Below are 17,657 nucleotides of genomic sequence, written 5' to 3'. Positions count from 1 at the left end.
AGCAGGCCTGGAACGGAGGGAGGAGCTTTCCTGTGGCACTGGTGTGGGGATCCCCGTACTCTCCCCACTGCACTGGCACCCGCACGGGCTCCGAAGGCCCCCTCTCCCTCCCACCAGCTCTTCCCCACACACCTCCTTTCTGGGGGACCGCGGTCTTTCTGGTCTCACTGCTCCCTTCTCAGATGCTCTGGGGCAGGAGTCCTTGTCATGGATTTAGACCAGACTCAGTTTAGAAACATCCCAAATATCCCCAAGATATTAGTGCTTCCGGCAGTGGTCCCAGGAAGTACTCAGGGGGTCACTGGTCCTACATGTTGACCCAGCCCACGCAGACCCTGTGCATTTCCAGCTAACTCAGCCCTCCCCGGTCTGATGCAAGGCCGTGTAACAAAACATCACCATGCTCCACGTTCACAGGATCTGGATGGGCCACCGCCACAGCTGGTCCCCAGCAAAGGCGGAGAGGCCAGACTGAGGGCCCACCCTTACCTGGTCTGTGGCTTCTGTGGCCAACCCACAAGGTAGGGGCACACCTCCCTACCTGTGGTGGAAGGCAGGAGAGGTGTGTGCACCGTGATGAAGTCACAGAGAGGCCATATCTCCTCCAAGGGCACCTGCTGCACACGGAAGGAGGCCGAGACCTCCGGCGAAATGATGGGGTCATACCCTACGGTCTGGGGAAGCCAGAGAGGGAGAGTAAGTGCCGCTGTGCATTATTAGCACTGGTATTATTAGTCACGGCAACAATTTATGGAGCACTGACCCTATGCCCCGCGCCACGGTTAAGCCTTCACCGACACCTGTCTACCTCTCACGACGATACAACCGGGTTGGCACTATTCTCCCTTCATTAGAGCTGCAGCAAGTGGAGCTTTACACACTGGAGGGGCCGGCGCCAGAGTTCAAAGGCAGGTTCGCCCACCTCCAGGCTCTGAACCACGAACGGGTGCAGGAACAGCTGGTGCGCGGCTGGACCAGTGGAGCTCAGACGCCCTTGGAAAGTGGGGAGCCCACGTGAGGCGGGACGATCCTGCAGGAAGCGGTGACGCGGTCGGAGGGCACGAGGGAAACGGGGGAGAAGCTGGCTGCAGCCGGAGGCCCCACAGGCCAGAGACAGGCAGGTGCACGGCCCACTTCAACAGAGCGAGGAAGAGATGAGGGAGGAGGGCAGTGGTGGTGCTGAGCGGGTTACACAAGGAGACGGGACTCGCCACCGGGGAAGACGGTGAAACACCAGTGCTGACACCAGCGGGGAGAGTACGGTCCCCTCTCCTGAAGTTTCTTTTAACAAGACTTAAAGTGCCTCTCGTTTTGGAAGGCATAACTCGGTGACTAATCGCGCAGAGAGGTATAAATGACTAACGACAAGTCCTTTCAACAAGGCAAGGTTTGCCTGGGGCGGGGAAGGACAGCAAGAGGGGGAAAGTGAGACATAAAGGCACCGTGGGTGGGGAGGACCCAGAAAGAAGCCTGGTCTGGGCTGGCTGGGGACGGGGTGGACCCCCAAAGCAGAGGGACCGCCCTGAGGCTGCGGAGAAGGGGGGAAGTTTGACTCCTGGGAGATGGGGACAGACAAGAAACTCGGGGCTGTAAACTTCATCAACCCTATGAAATCAGCTAAAGGTCATCACGTATTGATGGGAAGAGGGAAAGCTGGAGAACACAAAGCTCAGGGGGCGGAAGAAAGGACACAGACTCATAGCGGATAATGGCAGACATCTTTAGCATTCACTATGTGTCTCAAACCTCCTTAGGTACTATGATTTCCCTGTTTTACATATGAGGAAGCTAAGGTGGAGGTTAAATGATTTAGCCAAGGTCCTAAGAGTAGCAAGTGGTAGAGCTGGGACACAAGTATTCTGACTCCAGGGCCTGCACTCCTAATGCCTACCCTGTAATCAGGCGTGGAGTGAGCAGCCCACAGCCCCACCTGAGAAAACAGGAGTAGAATGAGATGGAAACATCTCTCCCACATCAGAAGGAATCTTGGGTGTCAGCCACACGCCTCTCAGCAGGGACAATGCTTTAAATGTTGCCAAGGCAGCACAAGCAGCAGGGATGCGTGTGCCACCAGGTGAGAAGCATCTACCTCTTGCAACAGCAAAGACCTACCCACTTTCTGCCTGGTCTTCCCAGGAAGCCTTCCTAGGGCTCTCTCCATGGGCTTGGTCCATGTCTCAAAGGCATGGATATCCTCAAGAAGGCCGGACAGCCGACTGAGCTGGGCAGGCTGGCAGGACCCAGGATACGGCCTCTGAACCAGTGAACCAGGAGCTGGACCTGAGTCCTGCCTCAGTCACTGTCGACTGTGTGTCAAGGTACGAGTCAGTGCCTCCAGACCTGGGTCCTCAACTCTATGTAAAGAAGCAGGTGGATGATTTCAAAGTCACCCCCTGCTCTGACTTCCAACAATTCAACATTCCATGAAAAGAAAGCTCCCTTAGCCCTGAGAAAATGTTCAGAGTTGGCCCAGGATTCAACAAAAACAAACAGCAAGAACTTCAACAGTGGTCATCTCTAGGTGGTAGGATTAATTTTTCTCTTTTATGCTTTCCTACGCTCGTTTAACTCTCCCCCACTGATCATGAATTTCTTTTGAAATTAGGGAAATATACAAGTTATTTTAGAAAATAATGGCACAGAAGATTGCTACATCAAGTCAGCACTCCTAGAGAAGAAACTGAAAATGGTTATGAACGAGGTGTCACTTTTGGATCACGTTTTTCATCATCAGCCTTGTGGCACAACAAACGCCGGGTGGGTCCCACTCCGACCTCCAGCAGAGGTTTGGGAGAAGGAGGCTGCCTCCCCGACGCCCTACCGGATCGTGAGCTCGGGACCGCCTCAGCCCCACATGGCCATTCCCCCAGATGTAACCTCCTCGTTTCTCTTGGGGAGAATGAAATGCCCAGGGAAGGGGAGAGGATCCTGCCCTTGTCCTCACAAGTCTTCTTTGTCCGTGGGCTGTGAGGCTGGTTGGAACAACGGCCCCGTTCATTTCTAAGCCAGATGTACTTTTCCTCATGTGGAGTGGGAGGAGGGTAGGGACACCAACGAAGGTCACACAGCCAAGCCCGATGGAGGGGGTTCACACAACTCTGTTGGCTCTGGGCTCCTAGGAGCCAAGAAGCAGCACGGGGCTGCCGGGAGGAAGGGTCCTGCGGGCCAAGCCTGACCCAGCGCCCCCCGCTGCAGCTGCCTGGGGCTAAAGGGAAGTGGACGGCGTGGGGTGGGGGGCAGAGGAGGGATAAGCAGCTGCCACAGCGGTCAGCAGGCCCCGACTCAGCTTTCTTTCACAGAGAAACAGTACCTCGTTCATCTGCAGACAACTGCAGGGGAAGAATTCTACCCTGTTCTCATTTTTCACTCAAAATACCCAGGGTGGACAGGAGCTGAGCTCAACTAAGGGCTGGGGTTCTTATATCAGGGGACCACGTTGCCAGAGATAAAAAGGGTGATAGCAGGCCCGAGAGACCAATCCTGAGTCGGGTCCTAATGTATCCTGGCTAGGTCAGATGTCCTCATGTGCAGAAGTTAGGGCACTCGCGGTTACACACATCTATTATTCCTAGAGAGGAGCCTTGGGGAGCTGCAAAAAGGGATGCCCCACCTCACCCCGTCCCAGGACTCCTGATGTTGGGGCGGCAGAGGAACCCTAGATTTTCAAGCGGAGCTCCAGGGTGATGTCCTAGCTGCCGTCCTAGAAAGCAGCCCTGGGAGGCTGAGCATGCTGCTTCTGGTCCCCTGGCTGACCGTGGACAGAGGAGAGCAAGAAGGCCTTCAAGGTAAAGGGGCTCCAACAGGGGAGCCTAACGGTCATGCCCCCTCTCTACCCCAGAGCCAATCTTCGGGCTTAGCGTTGGTGCGCTCCCCCAACACGATGAAACCTTACACAGAAACTCAGTATAAAACCAGATCGATTCAAAGGTGCAGAGGTGAAGGCCCAGAGCCCCACCACCTGCTCTCTTTCCGGGTCCATACCCCAGGTCCTTATTCTATATCTGAAAATATTTGAACATCACTGCTCTAGGGAAGTAGGAATTCCAGGTACCAGACTGAGATGGCAGCTGCCTGTCCTGCGAATGGCTGAGCGCAGGGACACGGGGCAGGGACTGATTAACGAGCAGCGATCAGGAATAAAGACGGGCGGTGGTGGAGTGGGGCAAAAAGCACCAGATTGGAACTCAGGAGGCCCAGAGTCTGAGCTGGACTCCACCCCTCACTCGTCCTATTATCTTGAGCGTATCACATAACCTCCCGGGGCCTCAGTTTCCTTATCTGTCAAACTGGGTTAATAATATTGACCCCAGAGGGTCATTGGAAGCACAGTATCTAACACAGCAGATCTCAGTGAATATTAGCAGGACCTGAGAGAATCGGTGACAACTGCTGCCTCGGGTTCAACGTCAATCCCTCTGGGCTAACGTCAGACTCATCGCAACACTGGCCACAAAGAAACTGTTAAGAGATGCTGGTCTGCTCCTCACAGAAAACCCTGAAAAGAAAGTGCAAGCCTCAGCCCCTGGCTGGCTGGGGCCTGTTGACCCATTCTAGGGGACAGGCCAGCTTGAATGAGTTGAGCCTCCAGAGTTATAACCTGTTATCCAGCAACACTATTGAGAAAATGTTTCAAGCAGAAAGAACATTACAGAGCATAAGACCCAAATGATTCAGAACACCAGCAGGCTGCAGGCTGCCAGAATTATCCTGAAACCCACATCTGCACCTGTGGCTCAAAGCAAAGACAGCAGCTGCTCTAAGGTGGAAACCAAGGCTCCTTCTAGGCCTGTGCTGGCATAAGTGGGCTCTTCCCCCACCGATCCCCACCTGGCTAAGCTCCCCCTTCCTTAAGTGACCAGACAGTCACAAAGAAAGGAAGGGAAAGGGATGGTCCACCCCCCAGTATCTGAGCCCAAGAAGGTCTCTCCTTACAGCTCCTGTGATATGAAGGAGAGCCCCCCCTTTTTTTTTTTAACTATTTAATAGCTTTTATTCTACACATTTATAAAAGTAACAGTTTTACCAGGGAAATAGTTTTCACCCAACCACCATATATCTGAAAGTATTATGTTGAAGTATAAACTCAAAATGAGGCCAAGTAGGCTCAGTAATACTGGGGATCATAGTGTAGGATCTGAGACTTCCCCAGTCTGGAGGAGTTCCATGACCCTAGAAGAGCAGGTACTGTTGTCACTTGGAGCAAGAATGGTAGACAGAGGTCCTGCATCAGCTACACTTTTTAGTATTGGTGAAAATGAAAACTGTCCATCTGTTCTGATGCCCGTTCAGTCACACAAGAGAAAGCCATGAACGATTCCCCGCTTTCACAGTCCGGTTCGCTTAGGGAGGACATTTTCCCTGGGCATGTTGGAAAAACGGGGAAAACCATGATTTCATCTGTTACACTTTTTATTTTGCACACACTTTTCACCAAAACATTTTCCTTGTAACAAAATGAAACTCTCCGAAGAGTAGTTTCGGATAGTTTAAATCCTGATACCTTAGAGAGGGTCAGATAATAGTTGTCCATTAGCAGCCTAATTAGTGATTAACAGCCTGGTGACAGATCAGGAACACGATAAGACCCCAGGTGCCAGGAGCGAAAAGGATGATAAAGATAACCTCTACAAGCTTTGCTGTTTCGCCCAAGCCAGCCCAGCCAGAACTGCTCAAAGTGTCCCCTACGACTACTGGCCCACTCTATGTCTTTAACTAGGTTGTTCTCCCAAGTTACTGTAACAAACCCAGTCCTTAATAATTTGACACCGTTGCCTAGGACCACACAGTAAACTCACTGCCAGGACCATTTCACAGTTTAAAGAAAGTGGTAGCCCATTGGGATGATGGATGTTCACAGACAGCAGGGCTCACAGGGCATCTGCGTCTAATGTTCACACCCCCTCTTCACATGCTGGCCAAGTGGTTATCTGGTCTTGCAGGTATATCTGCAGAGATGCGGGACTCATTCTCTCCTGAGACCATTCATTCCATTGGGGCCCAGCTCTGTAGCTCTGCCCCTCCAGCTTACACCTAGTGGTCCTCCCTGGATCTACTTCTTAGAGAGCGTGACTCCTCTATAGGACTTCTGTTTAGCTATTTGAAGGCCTCCACTATGACTCCCAAGTCTTGATGGGTTCAGTGACCCCAGTGCCTTCAGCCCTTTCTTAGGAAACACAGACATGAGCTCCCTCACCATCACCCTCTGTCTCCAAAGCTTTCACAGTCTCCCACAACTTGGCGTCTTTGACTGCTCAAATACTCACACAGGGGCTGATCAGTACACAGCATGAAGAATGTCACCTCCCTTGCTCTGAATGTCATACTTCTTTTAATGCTGCCGAAAGTCACATAAACTTTTCTATCAATCGTATCACTCACTGTTAACCACACTGCACTGTTGTCAAACAAAGGCCTCCTCCCCTAGAAAAAGCCTTTTATACTCACCTCTACACCCAAGTCTAGTTGCTCTGGAGGCTCATATGTAGGGCACTGATGTATCGCAAACAAAGTTTCTATTAGAGTGCCCAACTATTTCGAATGTCTTTTAGGACCTGATTCTGCACTTTTAGGTATTAACTACTTTTCTCCTTGCTTCCTGTCATCCACAAATGACACATCATCCAGGCTGTTGATGAGAATGGTGGACAAGGCAGAGCCCTGCACCATCCTGTACAATCTCCCTACAGACTGAGTCGGATGCATCTTTCAACCAGTTACTAAACCCTTAGCACCACGCTCACGGTCTTCATCTTAACCCCAAGGGTATCATGAAAGACCTCACCAACACTTGCTGAAGTCCACATCTGCAAACAATCTAAATGTCCATCACTGAGGGAATAGCCAAATAAAATCAAGTTATCCCTACAAAGGAATTCCATGCAACGGTTTTAAAATATGGTAAATCTATTTATTCCAAGACATACGTTTTTATCTTAACAACATGCACAATATTCCATTCTCTCTAGAAATAGAATTCCTCTATAGGCATAGAACTCTATGCATTCCATATAAATGCATAGAAAAAATCTGAGATGACACAGATCAAACTGACATTACCTGTGAGGAAACTCTGACTGGTATGGTCATTTAGGAGACCTTTATCTATATTTCAGTTTTTATGAGAATGCACTGACTTATTATATGAATACAATATAATTTTAAATAGTCAAGATATATGACATCTAGGGAGCCCCATGATATTACCAGTTTAATACTGATTTCCAAAGAGAGACCAAGACTAGTTTGAAACAACTTGTGTTTCGTAAACGTTAATCAGACAGCGCCCTGGGCTTCCCTGGTGGCGCAGTGGTTGGGAGTGAATGGCCAATAAGCACATGAAAAGATGTTCAGCATCACTCATTAGAGAAATACAAATCAAAACCACAATCACCTCACACCCATTAGGATGGCTACTACTGGAAAGAAAGACCCGAAAATAACAATTGTTGGTGAGGATATGGAGAAACTGGAACCCTTGTGCACTGTTGGTAGGAATGTAAAATGGCACAGTCACTGTGGAAAACAATATGGGAGGGCCCGAAAAAAAAAAAAAAAAAAAAAAAAAGACAGCGTCCTGTTTGGATGCTGATAAGTCATCTCTTTTACAATTTGTTCAAGAATCTTCCTTCCTTGCCCTTTAGGAAATCTTGCTCTCCACAACTGCTTGAACATGAACCGAGGTTCACATGATGCAGGTCAGTGATCTGCTGCCCTGAGACGAGATTAAGAATGTGCTGGGACCTGGAAACACGTTAAGGAGCTGGGTCAAAGTAAGCAGCTGAGCACGAAGAGACACCACTTGGGCCAGTGGGAAAGGACCAGAGCCAGGCTGCTCTTGAGGGGCTGGGGTTGGGGGGATATCCCAAGGTGTGTTCCGGGTTTTCAAAGAGCATGTCCCAGAAGCAAGACGGTCTAGAGTAACCCTCCAGAGACATCTGGACAGAAGAAACCCCCAGCGAAGCAGCTACATGCTGCAACACAAAAAGAGGCACCCACATCCTCAAAACCATGCTGGGAATAAAACATGTGGGCATGTGGTGAGTGTTATGCCAGAGACACAGCTTAACACTCATAAGCAGGCTCTAGGCATCTCTGAGCTGGGCCCTGTCAGTCACTTCCGCTGCTCGATGCTCAAGGTCCTACATCCCTCTGTGCCTCTAGGAAGCAGCCCTGGCAGCGGTTAAGTAGCTGAGTGGTGCCAAAGGAATAGACAAGCTTATCTTATCCATCACTTCAATTATTCAAGACACGAGGTGGGACTTCTTGTCTGACTTAAGTCACTGCCAAAGTCTCAAGTCCTTGACAATGAGTGTTCCTGAGCTAGAAGAGCCTGGTGTGCTGTGGCACCGTGCGGAAGGGGAGTGCACGTGACAGAACGGCTGCTGGGCCTGGCAACCATCCCAAAGTCACTGTGTCATCGATGAAACGCTCACCTGTTTGGTTACCTGTGCCCCGAGTTTTACTTCACCCTGACCCCTGCTTTTAGATGATCAGAATTTTTCATGAGCTGAACCTTTACCTTGATCCCTCACCAATGAGGAAAAAGGAGAAAGTGCTCCCTGTGGCTTATGGCACCTCACCACCCCTGCACAAAGGACGGGGCTTTGGTTTGTTTCCACGATCAATGGATCCTGCTGGGCACACCCACCTCTCACAGGGAGCCAGAAATATGTCCCTGCCCTTCCCAGTGCGGAGGCTTAGAAAGGATGTCTGGCTGACTTCAATTAATAGGGTGGGAAATAGAGGCAGGGGAGAGAAGATGTGGATTGTGGTACAATGGGTTGCCCACCTGGCTTTTGTCCATTGTCCATTTACTGCGAGCCCTTAGCAAAAACTTACAAACTCCAGAGGTCGACACTAAATGAAGGGTTAATCTATAAAGTCTCTTCTAACGCAATGAAGGTGGGAGGGACATACAGAAAGGAAAGAGCGAGGGGAAAAGGGGCAATTCCATAGCATCTCTATGTAAATTTTTCTAGAACTGAAATGATCTGATTTTCAAAACCATTTTCCTTAATGTTTAACTAAAGCTTTCCTGGCTGCAGTTTGAATCCACAATCCCTCCCTCAACAGTCACGGGAAACATGGAGACGGCCACCAGCCGACCCAGCTGCTACACCTCTCTGGCCCACCTGGGCAGTCCTGTGGGCTTCCTCTCTTGGCTGAATGGCCTCCCGCCTCGGCAAAGTCTCCTGGATTGGCCCCAGGGGCTGGGGGTGGCACTGCTACTGATGACAACCCTCCTTCAACCAGAAGAACTACTGAGCTCCCAGCATAGGATGAGAGAGCCCTGGTGGACGGCGGGGGTCAGGGATGATTTCTGAGAGATGTGTGAGGTCTCCTGGCCACCGTGGGCTCCACGATCATTTCACAGCATATAGGCAAGCACCTTTCAATCTCTTCTGGACTATGGAGGGGAGCTAGAAGACGGATGGACAATTGCTCTGTTTTAAGGTTATAAATTTGCTCCTGTTTTCTGAATTATCACAGAAGACAGAAGCAGCAAAACAAGGAGGCCCTCGCAGAAAGGGAGGAAAGGAAGGGCAGGATACAAGACCCCTCTCAGCTCCATGGGGACTCAAGGCAATTACTCACCCCAGAGCTGAAGGACCTCCACCAAGCATTCCCAGATGTTGAATTCAAGGGTCTAGATCAGCAGGCCAATGTTCCCTCCCTCCCTGGCTTTGCCACGCATTCACTCAGGAGCTCTAAAGTGGGGGTCAGGCCCTCCTGGGCAAAGCCTTTAGCTTCTCTCAAGCAAAGCTGCCTCCTCCAAAATTGCTATGGGAAGCCCCACATCAAAGTGGTCTGGTGACCTCTTACCTTCATCCCAAAGGATTGCATCCGGGTGGCCACCTCTCTCCCAATTCTGCCCAGGCCAAGAATTCCTAGGATCTTTCCGTTCAGCTCTGTTCCCATGAACTGCAAACAGGTGAAGAAGTGGAAGTCAGCACCCAGAGTGGGCCTTGGCCACCCAGCCAGGTGCGGCGAGGCAAAGCCGGCTGCTCACCTTCTTGCGTTCCCACTTGCCATCCTTCATGGAAGCCGTCGCCTGGGGAATCTGTCTGCAAGGACAGACAAAGTCAGCGGGCCCACCCAGACCCTGCCAGCCCAGGAAGCAGGCGCAATGTGAGGGCTGCACAGCCACTATTTCTGCCTGGCATCCCCCCAGGGAACCAAGCTCAAGCTGGGTCTGGGGGGTTTAGGTTCAGAAACACCAGGGATGGTCAAGGGAGGGTAGCAGCGGGAAACCCTTGGCAAGCCCTGACTTGGAGCCCTGGGATTTGTCTCCAGCTAGGTGTCTGGGAGGAGGTTCTGAGTCCATCTCAGCAGCTGGAGTATCAGCCTGAGTGACTCTGGGCATGTAAAAAGCAATAGCGAATCCTCCAGGGTTTGTAGGGATAATGAAATGGAGTATTGGTGGATTTTGATAACATCAAGTGTTCCAGAAATTCAAGAATTTCCATTTTCCTATTCCATCCAGAGCCATAACCTACAACATCTCCCACTGTATCAAGGGACAGCTGAATACCGATTCTCCCCTGAGAGTTAGGCTAGACTGGGGTGGGCGGGTGGTGTAGTCCAGACACTTCCAACAACCACACAACCTCCTGTCCCACCACACACACACACACACACACACACGCACACACACACACACACACACACGCACAGTCTCTCCACAGCTTATCTCCTCCTATTGGTCAACATGGAGGTCGGAGTCTCTATGTGTTTTCTGGAGAGGATAAAGGAAGTTAGGGCAATGTGAGAGGTCAGAGGGCAAGATGTGTCATGTGGGACATGGCCCTCCAGGCTTCTCCAGAAGCTAGAAAGGAAGAGACAAGAAACAATGTTTAAGCATCAGCTCATTTAATGCTCACAACTGCATGGGGGTGGAGTGTGGCCACTGGGGGTTAAATACCTTGCCCAGCATCACTCAACTAGATGTAGCGCAATCAATTCAAAGCCAAGGAAGACATCCCCACCAGTTAGCCTCCTAAGGATTTAAATGCAGGCGTTCCTGCCGGCCACAAAATTCAGAGGTGTGTGCATGTCTGCGTGTGTGAGAGAGAAGAGATTCCAAGATAACTCTTCCTGTATTTCCACTTCACTGACTTCTTATAAAAAGCATTCTTTCCTGTCTACACGTTACCAGGACACAGACTTCCAACTGAGGGTGAGGTTGATGGGAATCTGTTCAACGATCAGAGTCCCACGAACTCATGGGTAAACTCAGCAAAGCTTACATAACGAGTTCATGGAAGCAGCTCCATCTCACTGTTCTGGCCCATGGGGCCTCATTTCAGGAATGTCATTTAGGACAATGACTTGCCTTGAGGAAGTGCACCCCCCTCAGCAAAGCCAGCCAGATCAGATGCCTCTGACCGAGTGAGACAGAGCCCCCAGCTCTGGCCTCCCGACCTCTGCCCACCTGACTGCAAGGTGCCATCTCAGAGATGTGCGTGCAGCACCACGGAGCACACGAAACCCTCACACCCTCCCTCTGGGCGCTCCACCCAGCTGGCCGTGGTGCCTCCCCAGGTTTCAACATTTCGGGATCCTCACCAGGCCAGTCTGGGGAGGACCATGACGTGGGCAGGGGACCTCCCAAGAATTATACGGAGGCCGGCCTGACTTAGAAAATAAAGCAGGCACAATGGTGAAATCTACATTTGTTGTAGTCTCCTCTCTTTCTTCCCGTGTCCTTTTTCTTCTGCAGCACCTCAGGAACAGGCAAAATCCGTTCAAAGTCCCCCACCGTGAGGCCCATTCAGCCCTGCTCTCCACCCACATTGCCCAATGCTCTCAACTTTACCGTGCACTCTTCGCACCCCCTCTACCGCTGCCCTGCTGGGAAAGCGGTCTGATTAAACCAGCACACAGGGGTTATGAGAGACTGGTGATTCCTTCTCATAGGGTGCTTCTTTCTTGGTTTTGATGATGAGTGAGGTCATGATGAGTGGCTGGCGACAGGGCACTTCCCCTAAGTCATACCACTTTGCCTACTCCTTTAAGTAAAGTTGGTCTTGGAATAGGAGGAAGATTATTCCTGACTCGCAAGGGAAACACCACCTCCAGAAAAAAAGTGAGAGAATTAGAAAGCTGCACTGGTTTCGCTCCCTCACCCCCCCAAGAAACCAAAAAGAAACCACCACTGAATTTAATAGCACAAGTGACACCAGGGCATCAGGCCTCAACACTTCTGCAGATGTTCCAGGAGATCCAGACAGCCAGCTTAGGGACCCCTTCCGGGCTGGGTCCCTTCTGCTGTGCAATTCTCCCTGTTCTTCCCTTTCTCCAACCTCCTCTCCTCTTCACTGACCAGTGAATACCAGTGAATACCTCAGATCTCAAGTAGAAATCTTGTGGAAGAGTTAGAACAAAGGTGAACTCCCCCAGATCCTCTGCCAGCAGGGAGGGGAACAGGTCTTGAGAAGGGAAAGGAATCATTTCTCAGCCCCAGAAGGTTTCAGGCCTGAGTAGTGACGTGAGGGGTCCTGGCTGCCTGGGTTCCGTGGTTTAAGGATCCGCAGATCTGCAAAGGGACCCAGAGCATCTTCCTGCCCTCCCACTGGCTCCTTGCCCTTCCCACTGACCCACTGCCTGTTCAAAACAGTCATTTTTACCACCCAACACAGTAAGATTCGTGCACATCCTGTGTGTTTGCAAACAACCTGAGAAGCCACCTGACCTTGGTGTGCCAGAACCAGTGTAACGAATGTTCAGTTGAGGACTGACGGCCTTGAAGGTATTTAGCAGCCTGCATGTCACCAAGCTGAAGTGTTTCTAAGTTTCTCGGGGTCAGTTTGCTTAGGGAGTCATAATAATTGACAGACCACAGAGAGTGACTCTGCTCAGAAGTCAGGGACTTACCTGGCCAGGCACATGATCATCCCACAGGTGAGCTCCGCAGCGCTGAGGCTGTTCCCACTGGGGGTGCTAAAGATGGAAAAAGATGGGGGACATCGGTCAGCCAGACCCAGGATTCCCACTCCTGTCCCAGTGGAAACACTAGTGCACGCTGTGCTCCCTCTCCCGCTCCATAAGCTTTCCCATTCTTTTTGTTTGTTTTGTTTAGTTTTATGGGGTTTTTTTTTTTTTACTTTTTTAAAAATTGAAGTATAGTTGATGTATAATATTATATAAGTTTACAGGTGTACAATATAGTGATTCACAATTTTTAAAGGTTACACTCCATTTATAGTTATCATAAAATATTGGCCATATTCCCTGCATTGTACAGTATATCCTTACAGCTTATTTTATACCTAATAGTTTGTACCTCTTAACCCCCTACCCCTACGTTGCCCCTACCCGCTTCCCTCTCCCCACTGGTAGCCACTAGATGGTTCTCTATATCTGTGAATCTGTTTCTTTTCTTTGTTATGTTCACTAGTTTGCTGTATTTTTTAGATTCCATATGTAAGTGATAACATACAGTATTTGTCTTTCTATGTCTGACTTATTTCACTTAGCATAATGCTTTCCAAAACCATCCATGTGGCTACAAATGGCAAAATTTCATTCTTTTCATACCTGAGTAGTATTCTATTATATATATATATATATAAATATATATATATAAAACATCTTCTTTATCCATTGATCTGTCGATGGATACTCAGGTTGCTTCCACATCTTGGCAATTGTACATAATGCTGCTATGAACGTTGGCGTGCACCTATCTTTTAGAATTAGCATTTTTGTTTTTTTTGGATATATACCCAGGAGTGAAATTGCTGGGTCATGTGGTAGTTCTTTCTTTAGTTTTTTGAGGAACCTCCAACTGTTCTCCACAGTGGCTGCACCAATTTACATTCCCACCAACAGTGTACGAGGGTTCCCTTTTCTCCACATTCTCGCCAACATTTTGAACTTACCTGTTCTTAGTGAAAACCCCTAACACCACGCCACTGCCCTGGGTTCTGTGATGTACTCCTGCCCTAACCCCAGGTCTGGAAGAAAACCCCTTTGCCCTGGCTTTATGTTTTCCTGCGGAGGGACCTCCATTCGAGAAACACACTCATCTCTCTACCCAAACTCACTTCTCCCGGGGCAGAGAAGTATCTCAATAGATTGGGAGAGATACGTGTGGCTCAGCCCTTCTCTCTCTCCACTTACTTTAGGATCTACCTGCCTACAGAAAGCGCAAATCCCTGCTGTTCCATGCCATCAATCTTGTTTTTAAAATTTTTTATTGGAGTATAGTTGATTTTACACTGTTGTGTTAGTTTCATGCCATCAGTCTTATCGAGGCTGTACCCGTGACAGATACAGAGGTCAGCCCCTTGCCCACAGACCTTTATCAATTTGCCCAACCTGGCTTTTTTTTAGTAACAAAGCTAATATTTTTATCTCCTCCTGTTTGACTTTTCCTCCTATTTCTCAACAAGGTTTGCACTGAGAAATAATCCTCACAAGTTAAATCATAGGGTAATGTTGACTCTACCCATCTTACAGAAAGGAAAATAGAGATAATACCCATGAAACTATTTTTTCTTTTCTCAAAGGCTTTTTCTTGTTGCTCTTGGAATAATTTATTAACACACGTGTTCACCCTCCTTTCCCTCTTTTCTTCTCTGGAAATGAAGGTTATAAGGTGAAAAGTCAAGAGATCCTATTTTTAAAAAGTTAAAAAATCAAGATAAAAGGATTCTCAGACATGTACACACTGATGTGTATAAAATTGATGACTAATAAGAACCTGCTGTATAAAAAATAACAATAATAAAAAAATAAAGTAGACCAAAAAACAGTTTCTTTCCCTTGAAAATCCAGAACTTTTCAAAAGGAAATAAATAAAAATAAAAAATAAAAAAAGGATTCTCAGAGTCTGTCTTTCCATAAGAACACCTGGCTTCCTGTCTCGCCCAGCGAATGATCAGGCTATATGGGATACAGGAAGAGGTGCGAGGACCAGGGGGCTGGTGCCTCTGGGTCCAGGGCAAGATTGGAGGATGGGTTATTGGTTAACATTTCTTCTGTTGGATATTGACCTCAGGCAGACGATTGGGTTGGTTAACCCCTACCCTATGGAGGGAAGTGGAGGGAAGGGATGGGAAAGTCTTGAGAACACTGAGGCTCCCGAGGGAAGAGGAAAGGCTCGAGGACAGAGAAGTGGAAGGGGTTAACCTTGCCACACCACTTACATGCCAGACCAGAGCCAGAAATGTTGCCTAGCGCTGGCATGCTGCCATGACCTTTGCCCTGGGTTTCCGCAAAAACAGCTCTAAAGGGGACCCCTTCCCTCTTGGCCCTGGGTAAAGAGAAACTGGGTTCCCGGCCCCCGAAGGGTGCAGGGAAGTGAGGAAGAGAGAATGGGAGAGTCCGTCTACTAGCAAAGGTTATGCAGCTGCACAAGGGAGACCATAGTCAAGCAGAGCCAGCAGAACCTGGCTCCAGATGAAACAGCCGAGGGGGAAGGGCAGGGCGGAAGCAGGGACTGAGACAAGTCCACCAACATTCTTCTGATTCCCCAACCGGGCTGCAGGCGTGCAAGCATCTAGCGGGCAGGTTTGTGAAGCATTTTGAGATTACAAAGAGAGCCTCTGTGTCAAGAACCCGGGAACCGCTAAGCTGTGAGCGCTGAGCCCCTGTCTGGACTTGGCCTGGAGCGGGCGGCCTCCTGGAAGCCCTTCTAACTCAGACCCAGCTCTCTCTACAGGTGTTTCCTCCCCCTCACGGTCAGTCGCCACACACCCCACCACCCCACCACTTCCACGACTTACTTCATGACCAGGATGCCCTTCCTTGTTGCAGCCTCCAGATCCACATTGTCCACGCCCGTGCCAGCCCGGCCCACCACCTGCAGCTTCTTGGTCGCGTTGATGACATCAGAGGTCACCTTGGTGGCCGAGCGGACAATAAGGCCTTCGCAGTCCTGAGGCAGAAGAAGAAATACCTGGATCCACAGAGTTGGTCTTTGAGACCTCGTAAAGCCCTTCTGTCCAAGGTGGGAGTTCCTGCAGGCTGGCTGACTTTGGATACATTCAGGGAAAGGAAGGCATGTTTATGCACACACATCTGAAAGCCCCCGCTATCACTCAAGCTTGGGTTCACATCCAAGCTCCAGCCCTGACAAGCTATGACTCTGAGCTTCGGCCTCCTTAAGTGTGTGAGGAAGAAATGAGACAGGAAGGTACAACGCCTGGCATGATATCTGGCCCCGCTCAATGGACATCACTTCCTCCACTGGACACGGAGCTACTGATGGGAAGAGGTGGGATTGGATTCTACTTTGTAAGCCCCTATGCCTGGTACACAGAAGGCACTCAATAGATGAATAAATGAAGTGAATAAAAGACAAATTGTTAAAAGAAAAGCATTTCCTAAAATAGAAACCAAAGTAAGGGGAAGGGCAGAAAATAATTAAACTTGTCCATAGTTACTTGGAAAACCAGGCAATACAAGGCTAAGACTATACCTATGTGAAAAATCAGACCTTCTGGCTTCATCACAGCCATTATACTTGGGCTAAGCCAGACCCCAGGACAATCTTCCTTAGGCTCATCCAGAATCCAGTGGTATCTTCTGCAGAATAAGGATACTGTTGCCAAACACCCAATGACAATCCCCAGGAAATGGAGCCGGTGAGCAAACACACACTCTGTCCCAAGCTGGCTGTCCCAGGTTGGTGAGTAAGCAGCAAGGGTCACTGCACAAGCAGCAAGCTGGGAACCAGGAGGCTGAGGTTCTAGGCCTAGGGCTGGCAATGACAAGTTGGGTCACTGTACCAAGTCATGTCACCCCGAACCCTGGTCTCCTTCTGTAACATAAGAGCATTGGAACAGATGGCCCCTGGGGTCCCTCCCACATCTGAGCTGACACCTGTAAGCCACGCTGTATTTCCCCAGTGGAGCACCCAGCTGGATCCCACGAGAACCTTCTCTCTTCCCTCCCCACCACACGGATTCTGGAGACAGCGAAAGGCCATGGGCATCTGGCTCCTAGGGCGAGGACCCACACTGTGTTTACTGTGTGCAAGCCCAGAGCCTTGGAACCAGTTTGGACAAGTTACATGCAGAGAGAGCACAGAGTTCTTTTCTCTCCACGGATGGAAGAGGAGGAATGAAGCTTACGTTGCAGCCTATTTAGATCTGGAGGGCTTCTCAACACTGGGATGATTGTTCAAGAGAGGCTGCAGAATTACTTCTCTGGAGGTGTGAATGCTTCATGCATCCTCACTGGCTGGGGGCTGTGCCAGACCGCAGACAGCTGGATGGAGGACCCTTCATGGGCACTCCAAGCCTTTTGTGTCTGTGGTTCTGAATAGAATGCTCCTTGAATGCTCGCTCCAAAGCTGCCAGCCCTTCCGCAAACCTTGGGAATCTGCTTCCCACAGGACAGACCCGCTGTAGGAGAGGATGCAGACTCCCCAGGAGTCCACCCCATTCCTGCAGACCCTGAGGACAAGCCCAGAAACAGGATGGCGTTTTTCTTTAACAAGCACAACCTCTCTCTGTGGAAGGATCTCCCTTACAGAGATTTATCCTGCAGTCTCTCTCTACTTTTCCCTCAAGGGTGTGTCCCAGCTTTCTCTGAAGCCAAGAAGTCTGAAGAGCCTCCAGTCAGACCAGCACAGATGTACATGCAGAGCTCACCCATCCCAAGTGGGAATCTGCCTTTGCAGACTCCCATTCAGCAGACGCCGGTCCCAC

General features: G+C 49.8%; 1 protein-coding gene across 1 annotated transcript in view; it reads right to left on the bottom strand.

Annotated features, from left to right (window-relative positions):
* Nucleotides 1-17,657, bottom strand: part of PHGDH (phosphoglycerate dehydrogenase) — a 31,473-nt gene that overhangs the window by 9,279 nt on the left and 4,537 nt on the right. The window contains exons 2-6 of the mRNA XM_007457123.1: nt 15,729-15,880; nt 12,874-12,939; nt 10,010-10,064; nt 9,823-9,921; nt 541-674 (exon numbers count right to left, since the gene is read on the bottom strand). Coding sequence (XP_007457185.1) covers nt 541-674; nt 9,823-9,921; nt 10,010-10,064; nt 12,874-12,939; nt 15,729-15,880 — 506 coding nt within the window. The remainder of the gene's footprint in view (nt 1-540; nt 675-9,822; nt 9,922-10,009; nt 10,065-12,873; nt 12,940-15,728; nt 15,881-17,657) is intronic.

This window comes from Lipotes vexillifer, unplaced genomic scaffold, assembly GCF_000442215.2.
Source record: "Lipotes vexillifer unplaced genomic scaffold, Lipotes_vexillifer_v1.1 scaffold511, whole genome shotgun sequence".
Taxonomy (NCBI): Eukaryota; Metazoa; Chordata; class Mammalia; order Artiodactyla; family Lipotidae; genus Lipotes; species Lipotes vexillifer.
This window is presented reverse-complemented; position numbering and strand designations above follow the sequence as displayed.